This window comes from Protopterus annectens, chromosome 8.part0 (assembly GCF_019279795.1).
Source record: "Protopterus annectens isolate FY-2018-M chromosome 8.part0, PAN1.0, whole genome shotgun sequence".
In the NCBI taxonomy this organism is placed as follows: domain Eukaryota; kingdom Metazoa; phylum Chordata; order Ceratodontiformes; family Protopteridae; genus Protopterus; species Protopterus annectens.
This window is the reverse complement of record NC_056741.1, coordinates 1,532,887,853-1,532,911,879: the sequence shown is the minus strand read 5'-3', so window position 1 is coordinate 1,532,911,879 and position 24,027 is coordinate 1,532,887,853. Positions and strand designations below refer to the sequence as shown.

Below are 24,027 nucleotides of genomic sequence, written 5' to 3'. Positions count from 1 at the left end.
GACCAGGGAATATGTTCCAGGTGTCTAAGCTATCTTTGTAAGAGCTAGGGTTGGAACCTTTCTATGTGGCGAACACCGGGCCAAAGCCACACCACACTGCCTTGCACCTCCTACAACCCCACCTCTCTCCGCCCATTTTCTAGCCCACCCTGCCCACTGCCCCACCCATTTTATGATGCAAATACGCGCATCATCACAAGGTGGAACACCTTCCTTTGTTTTGTTTTTTTTGTCTCTTTTATAACAAAGTTCCAGTGTTTTAACTCATTGGTAGCAATTCTTTTCAATTGAAAAGTTATTCTGCAGCTGCTTGTTCATGAATTCCAGCATTTTTTGCAGATAAACAAAATAGTAGAGTTTGTACAGTGCTTTCTGGACATACCGCTCAACCTCTTAGGGCAAGAAATCTGGACAAAGCTATAAACAAAAGTAGAACAAAGGCCCCAAAATAGGGACAATTTTTAAAAATTGCTCATACAAACTTAGAAAGTTGATAGAATAACAGGTTTTTCATTAGTGTGAATGTTCTGAAGATTATGAAGTCTGAAAGTCAAATCTGTCATTATTTTCTAATGTCAGTCTTTAATGATTTGCACTAATTTTCTAGAAAACCACAATTTTATGAAAAATGGACCAAAAATATGAGGCAAAAATCTGGTAATTCTGCAAAAGTTTGTACAATTGAGAGGTATGTTTCTGGACTGTCGCACCAACACTTAAATTTCTGGGTAGTAAGGAAAAATACTGGAGAGGTGGCAACACTAGTTAGAGCATAAATTACTCATCTCTCACAAGGTTGTCTAATTTGGTTTTTGGACACACAGTTTAATTGTATACCTTATATATTTTTAACTGTCTGTTCCATTTTTTGTACCACCTTACATCAATATGTAAGAATAGACTTGACATAAATAAAGTTTTGCCAGAATAACTTCTACGTAAATATAGCATTCTCTTTGCATAGGCCTAGAAATGCAGTCATATTAAAGCAGGTCTATATCTTCATTTTATATTTCATATTTTACAAGCAGTTACAGTAAGTGCAGTTTCAATAGAAAGGAATGTTTCAGTGAAGGATACAAATAAGCTCAGTGAAATAACCTTCAGGTCAAAGCACTGATAAGGATGAAATGTGCTAACAGAATTTGCAGAACATCTGGGACAAAAGATCTTGTCTAGATGGTACAAGGCTGGGAACCAAGGTTAAAGAAATGTCTAGAACTTGTAGGTAATTTACAAGGTTTTGGCATTCTAAGAAAAACTTTCTAGTCGCTTTAGTTTGGACAAGACTGAGTACAGAAGTCAGGTCAAATGACTTGCAGTTCATGTATTTTAGTAAAAGACTAGAAACTACAGAAAAAGTACAGTTGTGTACACTTACCATAAATGTAGATGTTTGAGTGCATTCACTGTTGCAGTCCTGATTTGTGGGATTTCCTGCCATGAAAGCCATACCCTGCCTGACAACCAGAGAAAAAATCCCCCTCCTCCAAGAGCTGCTGAATGCCCTGACTGATGTCAGTACACTTTGATGTATAGGGAGTTAGCTGATTCATGATCTCAGTTTTTTCTTGCCCCCCTGAGGGTAGGAGTCCCCCAAGATGTGCCCTAAAGTAAAGGCCTAAGCCAGAGAACCAAAGCAAGGGAATGGGCAAAAAGGAGGTTCCCCTTACAGTGAGAAGATGTTTGAACCAGTCTACCCTGTAGACTAAGGGGGGAAAGAGGGAGAAGACAGTGAATACATTCAAACATCTACATTTATGGGAAGTGTGCACAATGGTACTATGTTCCTAATGTTTCACTTTTGCAGACCTGACTTGTGGGATGATTCCCAAAGCTGAAAAGGAGGGTAGAAGGTATATTAGGGAGAGGACAGGATGCCCAGCACAATGGCAGTGGGGAATCCTGCTCTGGACCTGGAAAAGGCTGATAAATGGTAGTGTTTGGTGAAGGTATGCACAGATGACCAGATAGCAGCTTCCAGAATGTTCTTGGTAGGAACTCAGTTTAGAAAGGTAGCAAAGGTAGCAGTAAAACCTAGTAGAGTGAGTCCTGACAGCTTCAGGTGGCTTCTTACCATGATAGCTGTAACAAAATGAAATACAGTGAGAGATCCATTTGGAGACAGTCTGCTTGGAAAATGGTTTTCCTCCGGAACTATTGGCAAAGACCACAAAGAGTTGGTCTGATTTTCTCAAAGTCTTAGTTCTGTCAAGACAGCAATGGAGCTGCCTCTGTACATCCAAGCAATGGAGAATTCTTTCCCCCTGGTTCTTTGGATTGGGAAAGAAGGCTGTAGGTGTATGGCTTGATTCAATGATGTGTCTGTCACCACCTTGGGCACAAAAGGAAGGGTTAGTCCTGAGGGAGACTTTGTCTGGATGGAAGATGAGGAAGGGTTCCACTGCCATGAAAGCCTACAGTTCAGAGACTCTTCTAGCAGAAGTGATAGCCAGCAAAAGGGCAGTTTTGCAAGTTAGAAACTTTAATTAGCAGAAGCCACTGATTTGAAAGGAGGCAGGGTCAGTTTTTCCAGAACAAAATTGAGGTCCCATGGAGGGGTAGGTTGCCTCCTAGGAGGCCTGTTGCGAATCACTCCCCTAAAAATTGTCTGAGAAGGGGATGTGAACAGACATGAGGAAGAACAGACACATGAGCTGAAATGGCAGAGGCATGAATTTTAATGGAGGAATAAGAGATGCCCTTTTCAGTCAGATTAGCCAGCTGGTCTAGGGTGATAGAGATCTTGGCTAAGACATGATTGTGGTCCTGTTGTTGACACCAAATTGAAAACTTTCTCCACTTAGCTGAGTAAGACTTCCTAGTACTTGGCCTTCTAGCCTCTTTGAGGATGTCTTGAACCTACTTGCTTAGAGCAGGATCCATCCAGGATAGTGTGAAATTTACCAGGCTGAGAGTTTGAGTGTCTGCAGGATGGGATGCACAATCTTTTCCCTGTCCTGAGTCAGAAGATCCCCCCCTCTGAGGTAACTGCTATGGCTTCTCTTTGGTTAGGTTGAGTAGCAGAGGGTACCAGTGTTACCTAGGCCAGTCTGGGGCTATCAGTATTGTCCTTGGCCGCTCTTCCCATATTTTTAGAAGCACCTGAGGAAGCAGAGGTAAGGGAGGGGGATGCATAGATGAAAAGATGAGTCCAAGGGAAAGAAAATGCATCTGTCTTCCAGGCTGGGGGTAGGTTGCTCTTGGAGCATAATGTTTTCAGTTGATCATTTTCCCTGGTGGCGAAGAGGTCCACCTGAGGAACTTCCTGTTTTTTTGGCTATGCTGAGAAATGTTTTCCAATGCAGATGCCATTCATGGGGGTCCATCTGGTTTCTGCCGAGATGACCCGCTAGAAGGTTTTGAGCACCTGGAAGGTACGTTGCGAAAACATGTAACATCAGAGAGTGAGCTCTCTCCCAAATCTGCATTGCTAGTTGAAAGAGAGGGTAGGAGTGAGTACCCCCCCCTGCTTGTTTATGCACCACATGACTGTGGTGTTTTCTGTTTTTACTAAACGTACCCCTGGTTTTCTTTTTTCACTAAATGCTATCAGGTCTTTTTGAACTGCCATAAGCTCCTTCAAGTTTATATGTTTCTCTCTATACTGATTTTCTCACTTTCCTTGGGTCTGGAAGTGTTTGAACTTGGCCCCCCAAGCTGTCTCTGAGGCATACGTGGTGAGGGTTTGCTCTTGGGCTGAGAACCTGAAAGGAAAGCCCTAGTTCTGAGCACAAGCTTGTGACCAAATTCTTCCTTGAGACAAGGGATCAGTTGTACCTTGGTTGAGAGGGGCTGTGCATGCTGGCAACACACATTTTTTTGAGGCACCACTGGGGTTACCTTATGTGCTGCCTGGCCGGGGGGACCATGACGATGAAAGATGCCATGTAGTGCAATGCTCTGAGGAACGCCCTGGTTGTAAGACATTGTCCCTGCATAATCTTTAGGAAGTACTGAGTCAGGAAAGATACCTTGTCTAGAGGTAGGAAGTTCTATTGAATGGAAGAGTCCAGAAGAGCCCCCAGGAAGACAATCCTGGTAGAGTACTCTGTGTTTGATTTGTGTTGATTTATGGTGAAGTCCAGGGAGGTCAAGGGATTCTGGGTGAACACCATATCTTAGTGGAGTTTTGAAAGACTTGTGGCCTGTATTAGACAATCATCCAGGTAGGGGTAGATTTGGACACCTCTGGTCATGCAAAAGCTGATCATATGGGCTAAGCACTTTGTGAAGATCCTGGGAGCAGTAGAGAAGCCAAAGGGCAGAGCAGAAAATTGATAGAGAGTGGTACCTGCTCTGGAGTGCAAAAAGCTTCTGTGTGATTCCTCTATGGGAATGTGCAAGTAGGCATCCATTAGCTCCAGGGTTACCAAAAAGGGGTTATAATGCTGATGAAGTGTTATTGTCTTTAGATAAAGTTAGTAAAGATATTATATGTAAGTCTAGTAATAGTTGTAATGAATATCAAGGTAGATTTAAGAAAAAATCAAATAATTTAAGAAAGATAGATGCAGTCATGACTTATGATTTGTTAGCAGAAAAAGTTAAACAAACTATCCAGTTTTATTGGACTTCCCTATTTAAATACAGGGATTCCGTGGACATTTTTGAAAAAAATCTGAATTTTTCATTTAAAGGGGTAAAAATATAAAGGATATGCTAGTTCATGCTAGATTTTCAAAACCCAATACATGTCTAAGTGATAATCCTAGCCTGGTGGGAAGACATCCCTGTGGCAGATGTATAACGTCATTATGTGAGTACAACATTTCAGTATATTAATGGATTGCATTTTCAACCTAATGCTATCTTTTCATGTAACACAGAAAGCATTGTATATGCACTTAAATGTCTGTGTGGGATGTTCTATATAGGTGCAAGTAAGAGGGTCTTTAAGACCAGGATACAGGAACATGTGAGGGATATTAAAAATGAAAAATCAGAAAGTCCACTTGCAATGCACTTTAAAAAACATCATAGTAGTAACCCACAAGGTTTGTTAGGTACAATTTTAGAACATATTCCTATTACTCAATATAATATTAATATAAAGAAAAAATGTTTGTATAAGGAAACTCTTTTTATGTAAAATACATTACCTTAGCCCCTGGTGTCATTAATGTAGAATGCAACTGGAGAGTTTTTTTAATTCTATAAGTGTTTTAATTGTATAATTGTTTGATTGATTGATTAATTTTATTGTATAAATATGTGTCACAATTTTTTTCTGTTTGTATTCTCCTTGGAAGGCTACTGCTGAGGTGCTAGAGGTTGGATTAAATTTTTATAGTGGTGGATCCTGGTCTTGTTGGTCATTTATTTTTATATTTCATTCTTTTTTTGTTTTATCTGTTGTGAGGTTATTCATGTCCAGTGATCTGTCACTTACAGTGCCTAAAATTCTTAGGCTGGATTCTATGGACTCTAGTCAGATTACCATAGAGCAATTCACCATGTCCCTGGGTGAAAGAACAGGTGGGCAATCAACCCAGGAAGAACAAAGTAATTTTTGCAAGAAATTCCTGCAAAAAGAACAACAAAGAAGACCTAATAATCCTTTTTCTTGTATTGGACAGTGAGCAGGCAGCTCTTTACCTGCTGAAACAAAAGATACATTTGATAAATTGGACAGACTTATGTCAAAAGAGCTAGCAGTACATTTAAACTTTCTTAGTCTGCAGATATATTTGGAATTAGACATTACACCTCCTAGCTTGAGAGCCTTTAAAAATCCTACAACCTCTTTTGATATGCAGGATGAAAATGATAAGAAATTTCAGGCTACGTGGGTAGCCACCGCCCACAGATGTTCAATTGAATGGATAAATATCTTGGTTGAAAGAGACAGATTAAAACAGGCAAAACTTCAAACTGATATTGCTTCTACCTGTGAATCCTTATCTAATGTACTTGGGGTTGAATGCATGGAACAGTGCTTGCACAACATACAAAATAAACTCATAGACTTTGAGAAAGAACTGCTCAATACAAAAAATACAAGCTGAACTGAGACATCAAAGACTATGGTAGTGGTTCCGCCTTTTCCCAGTTAACCAATAAGAAGCGACGAAAGAGAGACGTTCAGTTTGCTGATCAGGAAGAAGACCAGAGACATAATGGCCGCTTGAGTGTGGGCTCGGATGTCTCTATGGAGTGGGAGAGTGAATCTGGTGATTATCCTGGACTTCCAGCAGCCCAGGATTCACACTATCTGCAGCAGACATTTCGGAAAAATAAAAGACCTGAATTTATGGCTAGAGAGATGACCAGAAGTGGTAATATGGCCCCAGAACCAGGAAATAGGCAACAGTTTGATGGAAAACCACCTGCACAACAAAGGTACAAATGAGTTAGGTGGAACTGATTTAAAAATGACTTGTTTAGAGACTGTTATGGGTAATGATAACCGGCTAAATTGTGTTGATACATATGTAGTGAACTTGTCCGGATATACATTGAGTGAAGCTACAATTTCTGTCTCTTATTTGGATAAGAGGAAGCTTTTGTTCACCAGTGGGAGTGGGGAGCACTGAGCAGCCTATTTGTCCCTAGAGGAGTGGTTCCAGCCCAGCAACTTGTAGTTTATTGGCCATTTTGGGTCAATTCCTGGCTCTTTTCAACTCCCTGCTATAAAGCCCGTTTTTGCGTGCTTTTGCGCGATTTTGCGCGAAGTTGCTCATAGAGCAGCATTGGGCAGCACCGGTTAATCAAGTTTCAACTATTTCTGGCTCCGCAAAGTCTGCTCTTCAATTTTTCCCTTAGAACTGCTCTACTTGCAATCTAAACAGCCTATTCTCTATCTGAAAAGCCCAGCACTTGCTCCTAAAGCATTTTTATACAGGTAAAGCACTCTTAAACAAAAAGAAAGTACTTCATTCACCTAAATTCCCTTGAGTACCCATTTCCCTATAGGTCCTTTCTGACTTAGTTACACAGCAATCTTTTACACTATTCTAGCATGTCGAAGGGTCAGTTGCTGGCGTCCTCTCCTGTTCAGCTGGAGAATCTGGGAATCTTGAGGCAATGTTACAATTGCCTCATGTACACAGACAACCCTCTCCTCCTCCCAACAAATACAAATATATGTGAGAGATGCAACTATATAGCCAAACTGGAGGCTGAGCTCTCTCAACTCAGTACTGGCAAAACCAGTCAGGAGGAGAAGGTAACCACGCACACCACAAACCCAGTCTCACATAGACCTATCACAACTGCAAACCAAACACATAAACACACAAAAACATACTCGGAGGCTCTGATTAAAAATCTACCAAAACAACAGAGGCCTCCAAAGCAGACACCCAAGCGACCACTACCTCAAGACATAGCACATGCAACACATAGTTCACAAAGTCAGTGTGCTAAACAGTCACAGCCCTTAAGGCCAAACAACATTCCAGACACACTTGTAACAGGTGACTCCATAGTCAGACACACTGACGTCCCGTTCACCAGACTGAACAAGGAAAAGGTTACAGTAAGCTGCCTGTCGGGCGCTAGAATCCGCCACATAACACAAGCACTCAGGTCACTCCACAGCAAGTACAAATATGACTCAGTCATTGTCCATGCCGGTGTGAACGACCTGAGACATACCTCCCTGGACTACATGAAAAGAGACATAGAGGAGCTCTCTGATTATGTAGCCCAGGCCGGTATGACCCTGACCCTGAGCAGCATCTTACCCTCACCAAGAATGATGCCACAGTACAAAGACAAAATGATCAGTTTTAACAATTGGCTTAATTACTGGTTTCATTCTAAGGGAATCCAATGTCTGTCTGCTTGGGATGACATGCTTGACAAGCCACGCTGCTTCGCAAGGGATGGCTTGCACCTGTCACCCCTGGGCTTCCGGATATTGGCCAAGGCTCTTGCCACCCCCATAGTGCCTTTTTTAGGCAAGGCTCAAATGACAAACCTACCTCCCTAGAAAACACAAGTGGAAAAAACTAAGGGTAATGCTGCTCAATGCCAGAAGTGTAAACCTCAAGATGCACGCGCCCTCCTCAGTATGGAGAACATCGATGTCTGTGCAGTGACTGAAACCTGGTTCAAGGCTCCTGAGAGCACCCCAGCACTACCAGGTTTTACCTCATATCATGCTTTCCGGCCCCAAAACTTGGACCGAACCACAAAAGGAGGGGGAGTATCCATATTCATCAAAGATACCCACACCTCCAGGTTAGTGGCAATGCACGAAGCATCGGAGACCATCCAGGTGCAACTAACCATAGGCAAAACTGCCCTACAGTTTATAGCATGCTACAGACCACCCTCTCAAACTCAGGAACCCCACACAGCCTTCCTGATGACACTGGAGAGTATGAATGTCTCTCCAAATACCATCATATTGGGAGACTTCAACTACCCAAACATAGACTGGAAACACTACTCAAGCCCCAACACCCTAGCCCAAAGGTTCCTAGAATTCATAAACTGAAATGCGATTGAACAACTAGTCACCATTCCCACAAGAGGAAATAATATACTAGACCTGATCATCACAAACATGGGGACAAAATGCTCCACACCGGAAGTATACCCCTCATTGGTGAGATCAGACCATAAATTAATCTCACTGGAAATCCACATCCCGCCCCCACCCCCTGCACAAAAGACCACAGTGAAGAACTTCTCAAAAGCCAATTTCACACTTCTTAAAACTGAAGTGGTCTCCTTCAAGGCCCCTGGGCCAGTGGAAACCACAACCCACACTGCTGAATCCTTTATAAATGCCTTCTACGGGCACCTTCAAGAATGCATGGATCATGCAATCCCAAATAAAACCAAGACCCATTCCTCCAAAGGCAGGCTCTCGGTCTGGTGGACCCCAGCCATTAACAAACTTTACAACAGGAGGAGGAAGCTACTACATGACAGAGCAAAATCCCTAAAAGGGAAGGCATCTCTGATCAGTACTAGCAAAAAACTACGATCACTCATAAAGTCATCCAAAGCCAACTTTGAGAGAAAAATCGCAAAAGACACAAAAGACAATCACAAGGCCTTCTTTAGCTATGTTAGAAACCTGGGTGGAAACTCCCAGATATGTTCAGAGTTAGTCCAAAATGACACAAAATGCACTGAACCCACAGACATTGCTAACATCTTGGCAGACAGGTTCAGTGCAAATTTCTCCTCCCCCTCCCCCCAAAAGGAGAATTATCTATCCCAGCAAAGTGTAGCCTTCCCTAACATCTCAGATGCCCAGGTGAGAGCCGCCCTCTCTAAAGCTAAAAACACAGCATCAATGGGACCGGACGGTATCCTGGGCTGTGTGCTACATGAACTCCAAGAGGAACTAAACCCACACACAAGGCTGCTGTTTAATCTTAGCCTTACTACAGGATATGTACCCAAAGAGTGGCGTACGGCAACAGTGGTCCCACTCCACAAAGGCGGTGCTTCTACGGACCCTGGAAATTACCGTCCCATAAGCTTGACGAGCCTGGTCTGCAAAGCTATGGAGAGGATCATTATGGAACTCATAAACAAAGACATTGGGGACCTACAGACATTGGATCCTACCTAATTTGGCTTTGTCAAGGGCAGATCCTGCCTTTTGAACTTGGTCGACTTTTTTGAAACAGTCACTAAGGCCATTGATGAGGGTAAGGCAGTTCACACAGCCTACCTTGACATTGCAAAAGCCTTCGACACAATACCCCACTCGGGCATCATAGACAAACTCACCAGCTTAAATGTAAACCCATATGTCACAAGATGGGTTGCAAACTGGCTCAAGGACAGAACCCACAGGGTCAGAGTTGCTGGAGCCATGTCAGACTCTAAGCCGGTCACAAGCAGTGTCCCACAGGTCTCAGTCCTGGGACCCCTCTTGTTCGGCATTTATTTTTCCGAGGTGCAGGCAAACATAGGAGGATTGTGGCTGACAAAGTTCGCAGATGACTGCAAACTGGGCGCTATAATTGATACTCCAGCGGACACAAGCATCCTTCAGAGAGGCCTCATAGAAATGGATAATTGGTGCCAGAGCCATGGCCTTAAGCTGAACGCCAAGAAATGTATAGTCATACCCTTTGGGAAAAACAAGGTACTCACAAACTACCACATAGGTAGTAATCCATTAAGTACGGAAGAGGTAATCAGGGACCTAGGGACCCAAGTTGACAGTAACCTCTCATTTGACACTCACATTGCCAAAGTGGTTAGAAAGACCTTCTATATTGCCCACCTTATCATGAAGGGATTCACATCTAGATCAAGAGAGGTCATTGTGCCCCTGTACTCTTCTCTCATCAGGCCCATGATTAAGTACAATGCCCCATTTGGGATGTATCTTACCCGACACCTGCAGCAGTTGGAAAGACCCCAAAAGTTCCTCACCAAGAGGATAAAGGGTCTCAAACATATGTCATATGCTGCCCAGCTGAAGAAACTCCAGCTCTATTCAGTCACATACCGCCTACTCAGAGGTGATCTATGCCTGACGTACAAGGCCATGTCCAATCCGGAATTAATGGACATGCTCCACCTCAGAAAATCCAAATCCATCAGAGCCACGAGAGCAAGAGATTTGAACCTCAACACAGAAATAAATAGGGCGTGCTGGAGGAACAGTTTCATAACCCAGAGGCTCCCTACACTCTGGAACAGAATCCCAGTCCATGTTAGGCAAAACCCCTCACTAACTTTCTTCAAGAGAAATCTTGATGAGTGGATGGAAGATCGTAGGTTTACGCCGGGGGTCATCTCTGTGTCACTACTAGACAGAGGCACAGTAAACTAAACCCTAAATGGGTGTAGTATTCTCATCCTAAGGGGTGGTGAAAGCCACACACACTCTGGCTAGGCTTATAAATGCCCTAGGGCAGATAGCCTAGTACGAACCTATGGACCTATGAACCTATGAATCATGGTTTAAAATTCATTCCTACTGTCATGCCTAGACTGCATATTATTAATAAAGATATGTATTGTTTAATATGGAAATTGCATATAGCATGCTTTTTTAGGGATAAACAAAATGTTAACAATTTAATTAATGATTTAGATAGTAACGTGTCTTTTTCTACTGATTCAGAAGACAGTTTTCATTCCTGTGTCTCTAATATTGAAAATCTTGAAGCTTTTAATGCTTATTGTAGGTTAGATACATAAACAGTTGTAGTTAAAAGTCAATTCATACCACCATTTACACATGAAGGTATACAGAATGTTGCAGCTATGGTTGACTTTGCAATAGAATCCTTATATTCTGATTTTGACAATAAAAAACAGTGTATTCAATATAACTTAACAAAATTAGAGTGGAATGCATTACAGCAACTTAGTAAAAATGAAGAGCTGGTTATAAAACCAGTAGATAAAGGGAATAAGGTTGTATTAATGCATTTCTCACAATATGTTCAGATGTGCCTTGAGCATTTAAATTGATGGTGAGACTTATAGAAAATGTATGTTAAAGAATATGAAGGAGCTATTCAAAAATTTAGAAATTTATTACAGAAGGGATAATGTTTAGGATATTTTACAATGGATGATATAGATAAAAAATGTAATACTGGTAATTGTGAAATTGTCAAATTTTACTGTTTTCCCAAGATACATAGGGACATTCAACATCCCAATAGGGTGTCCTATTGTGTCTGCGTGCAAATATTTTCTTAATAATATGGGTATATCGTTACATAGTTTTCTCCTACCATATGTTACTAAACAAAGTTTTTTTATTCGAGATAGTGCTGACTTTTTAGATCAGGTATTGCCCCTTAAATGGATTAAAGATATGTATTGGTTGACAGCCGACGTGAAAAGTTTATATACAAGCATTAATCATCAGTATGGGTTAGAAGCATTGTATAAAGCTTTGGCAGAGAGTCCCCTTGCATACTATATAATGGAATTGATATAATTTTGTTTTTAAAATAAGTATTTTGAGTTTGATAGTCAAATATTTCACCAATTGAAAGGCACAGCCATGGGGCAGCTTTTGCCCCTATGTATGCCAATATTATGATGGGATTTTTTGAGATGGAATTTCTTTATCAGAAAGAATTTTTCAAGAAGCATGTGGTGAAGTATTGTAGCTATATTGACAATTTAATTTTTATATGTAATGGAGGTAAACAAGAAGTCAGAGATTTTTTGAATGGCCTTCAAGAGAATAGATTTCTATTGAAATTTGATGGCTTTCATTTGGGTAATAAAGTCAATTTTCTGGATATCTTTCTTGAAGGAGGTAAGAATGGTAAGATTATTACCAAGGTAAAGCATAAATTTGAGGATGGCTTGCATTTTTTAGATGCAACTAGTTGTCACTCTCCACATCTTTTAAAATCTCTATCCTATGGTGAGTTGACTAGAGTAAGGAGGTTATGCACCAATACTAATGAAATAAATAATGAATTACAGAAAACATCACAACTGTTCATTAAAAGGTGTTATAATGCTGATGAAGTCTTATTGTCTAGATAAAGTTAGTAAAGATAAGATTTCTAAGTATAGTAATAGTTGTAATGAATATCAAGGTAGATTTCTGAAAAAATCAAATAATTTAAGAAAAATATATACAGTCATGACTGACGATTTGTTATCAGAAAAAGTTAAACAAACCATCCAATTTTATTGGACTTCCCTGTTTAAATACAGGGATTTGGTGGACAGTTTTGATAAAAATCTGAATTTTTCATTTAAAGGGGTAAAAATATAAAGGATATGCTAGTTCATGCTAGATTTTCAAAACCCAATACATGTCTAAGTGATAATCCTAGCCTGGTGGGAACACATCCCTGTAGCAGATGTATAACATGTCAGTATGTGAGTAGAACATTTCAGTATATTAATGGATTGCATTTTCAACCTAATGCTATCTTTTCATGTAACACAGAAAGCATTGTATATGCACTTAAATGTCTGTGTGGGATGTTCTATATAGGTGCAAGTAAGAGGGCCTTTAAGACCAGGATACAGGAACATGTGAGGGATATTAAAAATGAAAAATCAGAAAGTCCACTTGCAATGCACTTTAAAAAAACATCATAGTAGTAATCCACAAGGTTTATTAGGTACAATTTTAGAACATATTCCTATTACTCAATATAATATTAATATAAAGAAAAAACGTTTGTATAAGGAAACTCTTTTATATTAAAATACATTACCTTAGCCCCTGGTGTCAATGTAGAATGCAACTGGACAGTTTTTATTTAAATTCTTTAAGTGTTTTAATTGTATAATTGTTTGATTGATTCATTAATTTTATTGTATAAATATGTGTTGCAATTTTTTCTGTTTGTATTCTCCTTGGAAGGCTATTGCCGAGGCGTTAGAGATTGGATTAAATTTTTACAGTGGTGGATCCTGGTCTTGTTGGTCGTTTATTTTTATATTTCATTCTTTTTTTTTGTATTATCTGTTGTGAGGTTACCATAAAGGCTTGTAGACTGTCATAGGTAACAGCTTTCTGAAGTGTTAAAATTTTGAATTTTGGAACCAATAGGAAATGATTGAGGGCAAACAGGTCTAGAATGAGACACCAAGAGCTTTCCTTTTTGGGAACCAGGAACAGCGTGGAGTAGAAACCCTTTCCTTTTTGGTGTTCTGGAATTGGATCCATTGAACCCTGCGAGCACAAATCCTGAATTTGGCTAATGGGGAATGTCTGGATAGCCTGAGGGCTTTAGTGGTTCTTTGAAACTGACCCTGTAACCATTTGAAATAATGCTTAGAATCCACCTGTCTGAAGTGATGGAAAACCAGTTTTCCTTGAAAAGAGATAATCTTCATCCAAGTCTTGTGGGGGGGACAGGGAGGCTGGGATTGATGAGTCATTGTTGCTCTCTGCCAGGGTCCTGTGGCCTAGAACTCCCTTGTCTGGAAGTGTCTGAAGTCCACTGCCTGGGTATATGTTGTTGTTATTGTTGTCGCCTTTGTATCCTTTCCTTACTTGGCTTTCTCTGCATCATTTCAGATTGTGAATGAAAGGACCAGTGTTTAGAGGGATAGATCCTACTGAATCTAAGAGGCTAAATGTGAAAAAAGTCTTTAACAGTTTGCATGGATTTAGCTTTGTCTTCCATCTTTTTAAGTATTGCCTCAGCTTTGGGCCAAAGAGGAAATCCTTGTCCAGGGGGACATCCAAAAGATTTAACTTGATATGTGAGGGATTGTTCCCTTAGCCATGCATGTCTTGTAATAACAGAACCAGTAGCTGCAGCCTGGCTGGAAGCTTCCATAGCATCATAGCCACAGTGTAAGGAATGCCTAGCAACTTGAGAGCTAGAGTGACATAGGTCCAGTAATCCTTTGGAAAGATTCTTGTTGTCATTGGTTTTAAGTTTTTAGTTCAACTGATCCAGAATGGTCTGTTGGTATTTTATCATGTGGAACTGACAATTAAGAGTCTACAACGCTAAGGTGGCAGAGGTGTAAACTTCTTTGCCAAATCTATCAAGAGCCCTACACTCTAGGTTAGAGGGTTTTGGAGGAACTAGCTCCTTTGGGTCTTGAGATCATAACCTTTAGGTTAGCAGATGTTTATGTGAGTCCAGTGTCCTATAAAACCTGTCTGGTTTTTGAGGGGCTAGAGGAAGAGAATCTGGATTCAAAGAGGAATCCAAGAAAACATCCTCTGCAACCTCTAAAACTGGATGGATGACAAGAGGCTTGTGCTCGGGCAGGTCAAGGAATTCCCTTATCCTCTTTTTGGATTGCAGCTAATCCTGGGCTTCCCACTGGAAAAGCTCCATAATGACATGACGAGCTTCCCCAAAGGAAATGTCCTCAGGGGGAGAAGAAGCCATGTTTTCTTCAGAATCTGACTCCTCAAAGGAAGTCAGGAAAGGTCCATCATCAAAAACAGACTCCACCTGATCAGAATCTTGATTCAATAGGATCAGAAAAGACTTCTGGAGTAGGGTCCCTTTTCCATTTCCCTGGGGAAGACTCAATAAGAGTCTGCCTGGATCTGACCAGGGAAATTAAATCTTTAGCTAGGCTAACCAAATCCTGCTGATAAACCTGTGTGTGGGAGCTGGTAGGCTTGGGCATAGGTCCAGAAGAAGTTCCCTTCTTTGTGTAGCTGTCACTTTGGGCATAGGTACATCTGTAATTCTGACACCAATCTGTCGAGAGGAATGTGCAGCTGGCATTGGCTGACACTGCAAAGGAGCGTCCCTGGTTGAAGAGTGTTCATTGGATGCTGAAGCCTGTAGAGTGGTCCTGAACCTGACCAATGAACCAAGTCCTAAGGCTTGTGTGGAAGTTGAGGGACCCAGTGGCCTACTGGACTCCGAATGGGTCTCGATAGAGGCCTGTGCCACCATGTCATTTGTGGAAGGGGACTGTGAAAGTGTTTCACCTTCTTCAGAGATCATGAGCCTTGGAGGACAGGCTGACAGATAGTGATTATCATCTGAGGCCCTAAGCCTGGGTCATTTTTCTTTATTCCTTTTGCCCTTAGGGGTCTCAGCCTTGGATTGACTGGCAGACACCATCAGACACTGAGAACCTGATGCAACACTAAGGTGCCTAGCTAAGATCTCAGCCCTACACCTAATAGTCCTAGTGTTTAAATGAGCACAGAAATGGCAGTTAGGTACATCATGATGTAGACCTAAACAGGTGACACAAAAAAGAATGGAAGTCTCGCTGTGGAATCTGTATACCACAATGGAGGCAATTATTGACCTTCTCTGATATGAGTCAAAAAAAGTAAAAATGGTTCCCCAATTGGGTACTTAGATTTCAGATGACTTCTCTCTGGTGCAGATTGATCGACATAGTGAAGCACTGCTTTGGGCTCCAATAGCAAGAAAAGACTGAAATCATGAGTTGGCTGGCTCCCTATATACCCGAGCGTACTGACATCAATCAGGGTGTCCAGCAGCTCTTGGAGGAGGGGGATTTTTTATCTGGTAGTCAGGCTGCCCAAGGGCTTTCATGCTAAGAAATCCCTCAAGTCAGGACTGCAACAGTGAAACATGAAGAACATCAGTGGAGAAGTCTCAATTCTCCCATTATAGAGTAAAGAAAATAACCTGTATAAGACTTGGGTCAGATCTTGATGAATCACTACATCTACCTCCACTGTATGCTGCTACCACATAATAAAACACCTTTAACAAACTCAGAGTGAGTAAAGCCTTTTATTCTGAAAGGTACAAGATCTGGCACATAAAGAAGAAACTGAGATATTTGGTACCTGCTCAGCACAGCTCCAGGCAATTAATGATAAAGATATTTATTCCAATTCTTACAAATAGAAATACATCCTCTTCTTGCTACTGTTACGAATAGTTTTATGATGCTGAATTGATTATAAATAAGTGGTAAATGTTTAAAAAATGGCAACATTCTCAGTAAGATTGTTGTTCTTATCCTTAATTTGCATACTGGTATTACAGTGGTGTCAGAAATAGACAGAGGGTGGCTGTACATCTCCCTTCATGCATATGAAGGAATTCATATTGCATTTTGCAGTTGTGTTACATGTGCCTTTTTTTTAATTCTAAGATTATAAGCTATGAAACCCATATGCAATTTGTATGACAGAGTATGTTTTCTCAGTTGAAAAGACAAAGGGTCAACCAAAAATGTATCCATTATAAAAACAACGAAACATATAAAGATTGTGCTATGCGCACACTGTTTAGAGAATTTCAGACAACATATTTTAAAAGTTTAGGTTCATGAAATGTTGCAGACAAATGCTGAGGGAGGGTTGTGATTGTGATTGTGATAAATAACTATTTACTTCTGAGACTAAAGGAGTGTGTTAGCTAGAGGGGTCATACACATGTTCTGAGATTAATAAAAAAAATATGCTTTCATGCCAATATAAAAAAGTATAAAATAAACTGTGGCTCTAGATGGAAATTAAACATTGACTATGGACTGAACACCAAACTGGCAGTCTACCAGCTCTGACATAACGTCTCTGACACTATCATACTGACACATAATCAATAGCAAGCTCTATGATCTTACTCTACTGTGAATCTTACAGCATTTTCTGAATATATTCTCTAAAATGTCCACTGTGACTGTAGTACTTCTTCTTGCAGCATCTCTGTATAGGGAGTCTGCCCAACAGCACCAATCTGAAATGAATAACTGTGATAAAAACTATATCTGCATTGTATACATCATCTGAAGGCTGCAAAGCTACAGTTTCTATCCATTAGCAACATGAGCTCCAAACACATCAACATGACCCTATACTCTGTAATATATGATGACTAGAAAACAATTTGGTTCTTTACTAAAACTTTATTGGATAAGCTCAGCTAAATGTATCTACTTCTGTAGCTAATACAAAATATTTATGTATCTGAAGTGCATCGTCCTTTGAAATTTCACAAACAAATAAGTACATGCAATGTTTGGACATTTATTTATCCTTTGTTGACCAAGTTATTTGGACTAGGCTAGTAGCCTCTTTTCAGGGAATACTTCAGGTGGCATTTATATTACTAGGAGAAATTTAGACACTGCATCAGGGAAATTCCCTTACTCTTTTTAATAGGTGCTGTGGGATCTTCTACACCAACTTTAGCTACCACTAACTCAAGCAGATGGGACCTCCGTTTAATGTCTTCTCTAAAATATGACACACACAGGAGTGGAACACCCTCATTATGCTTGGCTGAAATATCAGGAATCCATCTTCCTGGTGTGGGAATAGAACACTCAGCCTTCTGCACCAAAAGTGAGTGTGCTACCTGTTATGCCACTGATATGGAAACAGATATGTGCAAAAAAGTATATCTGGGTGGTAGGCAGATTATTTCTGAAACAAGTCTTTAATTTTTTAAATGATAGATATGCTTGATCTTTTTTTTTTTTTTAAGGTTTTTCAGAGTTTTGACGTTTCATTTAGGTGTGTGTGTGTGTGTGTGTGTGTGTGTGTGTGTGTGTGTGTGTGTGTGTGTGTGTGTATGCGTGTGTGTGCGTGTGTGTGTGCACATGTGTTTTATTATGTTAGAAAATGAAAAGCCACCTTACCATCCTTAGTAATCAGCCTGGGAGACTGCTCATTATGGGATGGTGTGTTGTAGGTTAATGAAGAACTACCTGGAAGAGAAACAGAGAGTATGAACAGATTATGAACAGCTAAACCTCTATAAAATCAGAGTACTGAAAGAGGAAAAACAAGTAAAGTATCAGTGCTTACAGTACCAAAACCTGCATTTTGTGCACAATAAATCATTTTGGATTACTATGGATTGTTGTACTATAACAGACTGTACTTATTTGTTGACCTTATGGTTCCAATGGATATATCAGTGATGCAACATTTCATGGAAAATTAATGCACTACAAGCACAGACAATGCACAGAAGCAGGCAGCAAAAAATATGACAGAAAAAGGGGAATAAACGTGGAGGAGTGCTTAAAATGTGAAAAATCTAAATTAGTCACAATGCATTGTGCAAAGACAATGATATAGTGAAATGATAAGCCTTGTGACTGAGTGATAACTACAGCTTAAAGTGTCCAGATGAATCATGAAGATAACAACATTTGTCTTATTCTCCTGCAGCAGATGACTGGAAAAGTACCACATTCTCCCCTCTCTGTGAAGTTGTACACAGCATGACTTTCACATACAGGTCAGCACCACTCATATGAAGGCTCATTCAATCCATCAAATGAGTGATTAAAGGTGAAACCTCAGTCAACAGAGAGCAGTAAGCAGAGATATTATTAAAGTGAGCACCATGCAAGATCTAATATTAAGATGAATACCCGCACCCCATGTTTTCATTCTTTTTTTTTTTTTTGAAAATCATTGGTCCTTGTGATTCATTTTTAAAGAATGTTCTTCATCACATAGTTTCTCACATGGTGAGCCAAGACTCAATAGGAGGCTTAGACCTGTTTCAGATGAGGCCCAACCAACTCTAACAATCCCTTTTATTTACTACTTTAACTGATTGATATTCTTTTATGTGGAAGTAGACTAAATGCAGCATAACAATCAATGCATACATGCATACGTTTGATAGCAAATTCATAGTAAAAGAAGAATATACTAAGTCAAATGTTCATTAATTCAAACTTCTTTGCATTTGTGGTAGCCTAGTTCTATACCATTTTGTACAGGGAGGCCCCGATAACTTTTCAGATCTGTAGGCAAGGTGACCAATGGTCCCAGTTTTTCCAGGACAGTCCCAGTTTGGAAGTCTCTGTCCCAGAATCCCAAACAGTGTCTTTGGGACACAGAAATGTCCCAGTTTAGACCGCTCAGTCTGAATGGTGATTTGGCTTCACAGGGTGGCAAGTTCTCCTGCTTTCCCATCCTAAGCAGCTCTGGGGACTTTCTGATTTTTTTTGGGGATGCCATTGGATATGGGGTAAGGTCGGATGCCTTTGTCCTGGCAGGAGCCTTCCAAGCCCTGTCACCATCAGTCAGTCACTCCCTAAAGGACTTCTGTCGTGGGGGGGTTCTGTTTGACCCCACTAACCCAGGCAGGAGCTCACGAGGCCCTACACCCATCTGCCTGGCGCTCTAGTACTGACTTCTGTCAGGGCCAAACCCTATAGTCCTCCCCTTCGACCTGGCCAAGACACCTTCCCTGGCTGTGGCCCCCATGTCAGGGGACTCTACCACCTGCATGCATCTTGCAGGATGCCAAATTGTGCCGGATCGGTTATGCCCTCAGACCCTCTCAGCGGAGCTTCCCTCTAGTCCTGTCTGCTCCTCCGGAACTCCCCTCAGCTGCTGAGGGGCAGATCCACTCTCATGAAGGCTTCAGAGTCCCCCTGCTTTCCCATCCAGAACAGTTCTGGAGACTTTTGAGATTTTTCAAGGATGCTGTTGGTTATGGGGTGGAGTTGGATGCCTTCACCCCAGCAGGAGCTCTGCAGGCCCCTCTGCCATCCACCCTGGTGCTTTCTCAAGGACTTCTATCATGGGGAACTCTGCCCAATCCCACTCACCCAGGCAGGAGCTCTCCTGGCCCCACCACTGTCCGCCAGTTGTTCCCTTAAGGACTTCCATCATGGGCGGGCTGTGCCTGACCCTGGTCACACCCAGGTAAGAGCTCTCTAGGCCCCACTACTGTCCACTCTAGCACTCCCTTAAGGACTTCTGTTGTGTGGAGCTCTGCTTGACCCCTCGCACCCAGGCAGGAGCGGGACCAGCCATGCCACTATCTGCCTCTCTCCCCCTTCCAGACTTCTGTCCCAGATGGAGCATGGTCCATACCCCCTCACCCAGGTGAGAGCTGTCCTGTACTGTCTCTTTCCATCTCTCTCTCTCTCCCTTCCAAAATTCCATCGGGACTGACCCCCTCTGGGGTTCCACTTCTGCCCAGGAGAGAGAGCTCTTTTCCTGGGTTACATATCTCCTAACTGCTGCCAAATCATACAGTGTCATGCGTGTTCTTGGAGCCACTCAGGGGATCTTCCCAGCCTCATGGAACTCTGCTGGGCCACGAAGACTCAGGCAGCCCCTCAGCCAGACTTCTGTGACACTGGTTCTCCACTTTTCCTTGCACCTAGGGCTTTCAAACTCACAGGAAGATGGTCCTGGGTTCCCCCATCTCTGCACTTTTTGCAGCACACCTCAGTCTCTCACCCCAACGGTGCCAGGCACTGACGAATGTGCATTGCTTCAAGCCTCCTGACATGTGGCCTCTTGCCTCCTGGGTAGTTCTGCTATTCACAGAGTGATATCCCACAGTGCCTGGTGAAGGACAGGAGGCCAACCTGCCTGCCCTAGTGCGAGATGACATGGCTGACCTATCTCCACTCCAATGGGGGCTTGGATAATGGGATTGCAGACCTGGCTTCCCAGGGTGGCCCTCAAGTGCCCCAGTTTAGGTCCTGTAGCAAAATTGTCACCTTGTCTGTAGGTGATGTTCTGTAACACTTTTTTGGCTGGGCAGAGACTCTCAATGATAAACCCTGAAAACAGAAGCTGTAAATTTACTAAAGAAAAAATCATATTACCAGTTTTACCTTCTGTAAATGAAAGCATAATGATTTAATTCTCTTAAGCACTGTCCAGATAGTACATGTTTCACTTCAATAACCAAAACAGTGTAATTTATTTGTGCTTTTCTGATAATGTTTATTAATTTCTTTTTCTAAGTTTAGCAAACCTGATTCAAGTGTTTATAAGAGTTATTGGCATGACATCCAAGTCAATCAACTGAAACTGTTATGTTTAGCTCTAGGCTCAATGGTTACCTTCTTACATCACAAATCCCAACATGTGCAGCACTTTACATCAGAAGTGCTGGCAATACTGGAAGGCTGAACTCTTGATTGCTGAAGCAATTATGACCTCAGAAAAATAGTTCCTGAAGGTTAAACACAAATGGATCTATAGTTGTGATGTGTAACATTCTAATATGAACACTATAAAACTAACCTGAAACAGCATTCACATAAATGGAAAAGTGTTTTTTTTTTTTTTTACTGAGGGGAGACAAAGCACCCATTCCCCCAAAATTAATATATTCAGCTCCAAGGTTAAAGTGCCTTGGGGGCAGAATATTTCCCCTATAGCACGAACTGTTACCATTCAATTTTGATGTATTAATGGAACCGGTGATGTTCATATTGATCACTGCTGCAGTAGCCTTGGCTATAGTTAGCCAGTTTCCAAAGCTTCAGGGCACCTTCCACACTCCCAAACTGTTAAGCAGCCCGAACTAAGCTCACTAAGACAAGTTTGGGCATGAAGCCCTTCAGAGCTTTACAGTTGTTGAAGAGGCATTTGAGGATTAGTTTTCAGCTTGTGCTTTCATTAGCAGGGTAGACAGGATCTCTTTGGAGTAAAAAAAAAATTCTTCCATTTTCTTATTTTTTAATTATGGTTTATCACATTCCTCCTCAGAAAAGTTATGTTTAAGCTAGGAGTGTTGGGTTTTAATGGACTGTCTTGAGACTATAACATACTTTTAAACAGGGCACTTGTTTCTGTCAGTTTGAAAGTAGTGTTATCTAACTGATAAATTATTTTCTGTGGAGAAATTGTGTTTATTTTAACATTGTGAGGTTGCCGTAGTGTTTGAAAGTGCTTTTTACTGTGTTTTTCTGTAAAAAAGTAACCTTTGTGGACTGCTAGTTTTACTGGCATTATTGCTTGTTTTCCCCAGGATAGAGGCATCATTTTCAGCTTGACCATGGAACAGATTGTCACTCCCACACTCAGTCCTTCTTCCAGCCACAAAATGAAAAAGATAAGCAAACACCCTTTGCCACTACAGCAGGCAAGCAATTTGCCTCAGCCACAGGTGGGAGACTGTTGTGTGGCAGTTTGCCGTACCTCAGGCCACTTATCTTTAAACCCGGATACTTGTAGTGTAGCACCTACAGCCACTATGGAACAGGGGATAGCCACATTCTCTGTGGCTTTTGGGTCCCCTTAGTGGGCAAGGGAGAACCACTCTTGTTGGTCCTGGGACAGGGAACAAGGAAGGTTTCCCTGTTGTGTCAGAATGCTGTGCCCATCCCTGGGGAAGCAGTGGCTGCCATTAGTAACAAGGTTGGCCCCATTTTTCCTGTCAAAAAGAAACAGGAAACCAAGCATGTACTGTACCTACTGCTCCTCAATATCCATTGGATAGAAGTAATTTTGCTGGGATTGGCTCAGGGTTTGATTCAGGCAGTTGATCTTTCTTGTAGAGTAGCTTCTAGTAAAAGAAAGAGGGATGCCTCCTTTCTTGGACAGATTCAAGATTCTGAATCAGAACAGGAATATGCAGGGATGGATTCAAGGTTTTGTCCTCAGATTTCTGATGCAGACTCAGAGGAAAGCAAATGTTTGGATTCTCCCTGGGGGGAGGGGTCTCTCTGAGACTATTGCTAGAATGGCCCAATATTTTGGTGGGAGAACACAGAGATTTCTCAGTCCCTCAAAAATACTATGAGTTGTTACAGAAGGATTTTCCAGACCTTACACCCATTCCTCTTGTCTGCTTTAGAGGATGTGTGTCTTACTGCCTGCATTTTTAATGATAGTCAGCCAATTGTCCCTAAAAAGGCAGGCAGGATGTATAACGTTTCTCAGCATTTTAGATTATTACACACTATTCCCAAAACTGACCCAACAGCTATATCCTTAGTTAACTCCTGTGCTGCTAAACACTTACTTAATTCCACTCCTACTCTTTCTAATAAGGATGGGGAAATTTTTGAAAGGTATGGAAAAAATGTGTATACGTCTGTTATTCTGATATGTTGTGAAAGTATGAGGAATGTGCTATGTATAGTTTTTTCTTGTGAAGAAAAATCTGCTTTAAATAACTTAGTTTCTTCTACTGCACAGGTCACTACTCATTGTTTGCTGTATGTATGACTGTTGATACTTCTTCAAGGGCTATGGACCCTGGTACTATTTTAAGGAGGTTATGCTTGGCTGCTTTCTCAGAACCTTCAAGATGATATTAAAAATTAGATTTTAAATTCTCCCTTGGATAGAGATTTAGTGTCTGGCCCCTCTGCTGCAGAGATGTTCAAAAAGTGTGATGAAAGGGGCAAGCTGATCTATTTTTTTTTCAGTTCTCCTTTTCCAAATTGTTCAAGGGATTTTCTTTCTCCTCCCAGTTTCCGCAAAGAACAGAATAAATAGTCTCAACAGAATTCAGGCAAACAGACTTTTAAGAAGAAGTGGCAAGGAGTTTCCAAAAATAAGTCTCAAACCTCACAAAACCAAGGACAGTGCAACAAGTCTGAATGACTATTCAAGAGACCCTGTGACCCAACCCTGGCCCTCCTTCTCTTCCAAAAAGTCTGAATCTCCATTTTTCTCTTTGGCAATAGAGTGTTTAAGACCAATTGGTTCTGAAAAGTATTCATCAAGGTTACAGAGAGCAATGGGAGGAAATTCCTCCTTTCCAGGGGGCAATTCCTCATCCTGCAGACCAGACTATTTTGTTTATACCTGTTCTTCATCACATACTGTCCCAAGGAGTGACAGAATCAATTCCTCCTTCCCAAGTGGGGAAGGGTTTATTTTCAAGGATGTTTCTAGTTCTGAAGAAGAAAAAATGCTCGGAGACTAGTTCTGGATCTTTCTTTCTTAAACCTGTTTGTGATAGTGCC

At 41.3% G+C, this 24,027-nt stretch overlaps 1 protein-coding gene across 6 annotated transcripts in view; it reads right to left on the bottom strand.

Annotated features, from left to right (window-relative positions):
- FLI1 (Fli-1 proto-oncogene, ETS transcription factor) overlaps nucleotides 1–24,027 on the bottom strand; it is a 695,335-nt gene that overhangs the window by 81,704 nt on the left and 589,604 nt on the right. For 5 of the 6 annotated variants that reach the window (XM_044081108.1, XM_044081113.1, XM_044081112.1 and 2 more), the window contains one exon: nucleotides 17,974–18,042. The exons of the other annotated variant lie outside the window; for it this stretch is intronic. In XM_044081108.1, coding sequence (XP_043937043.1) covers nucleotides 17,974–18,042 — 69 coding nt within the window. The remainder of the gene's footprint in view (nucleotides 1–17,973; nucleotides 18,043–24,027) is intronic. 6 annotated transcript variants of the gene reach the window in all.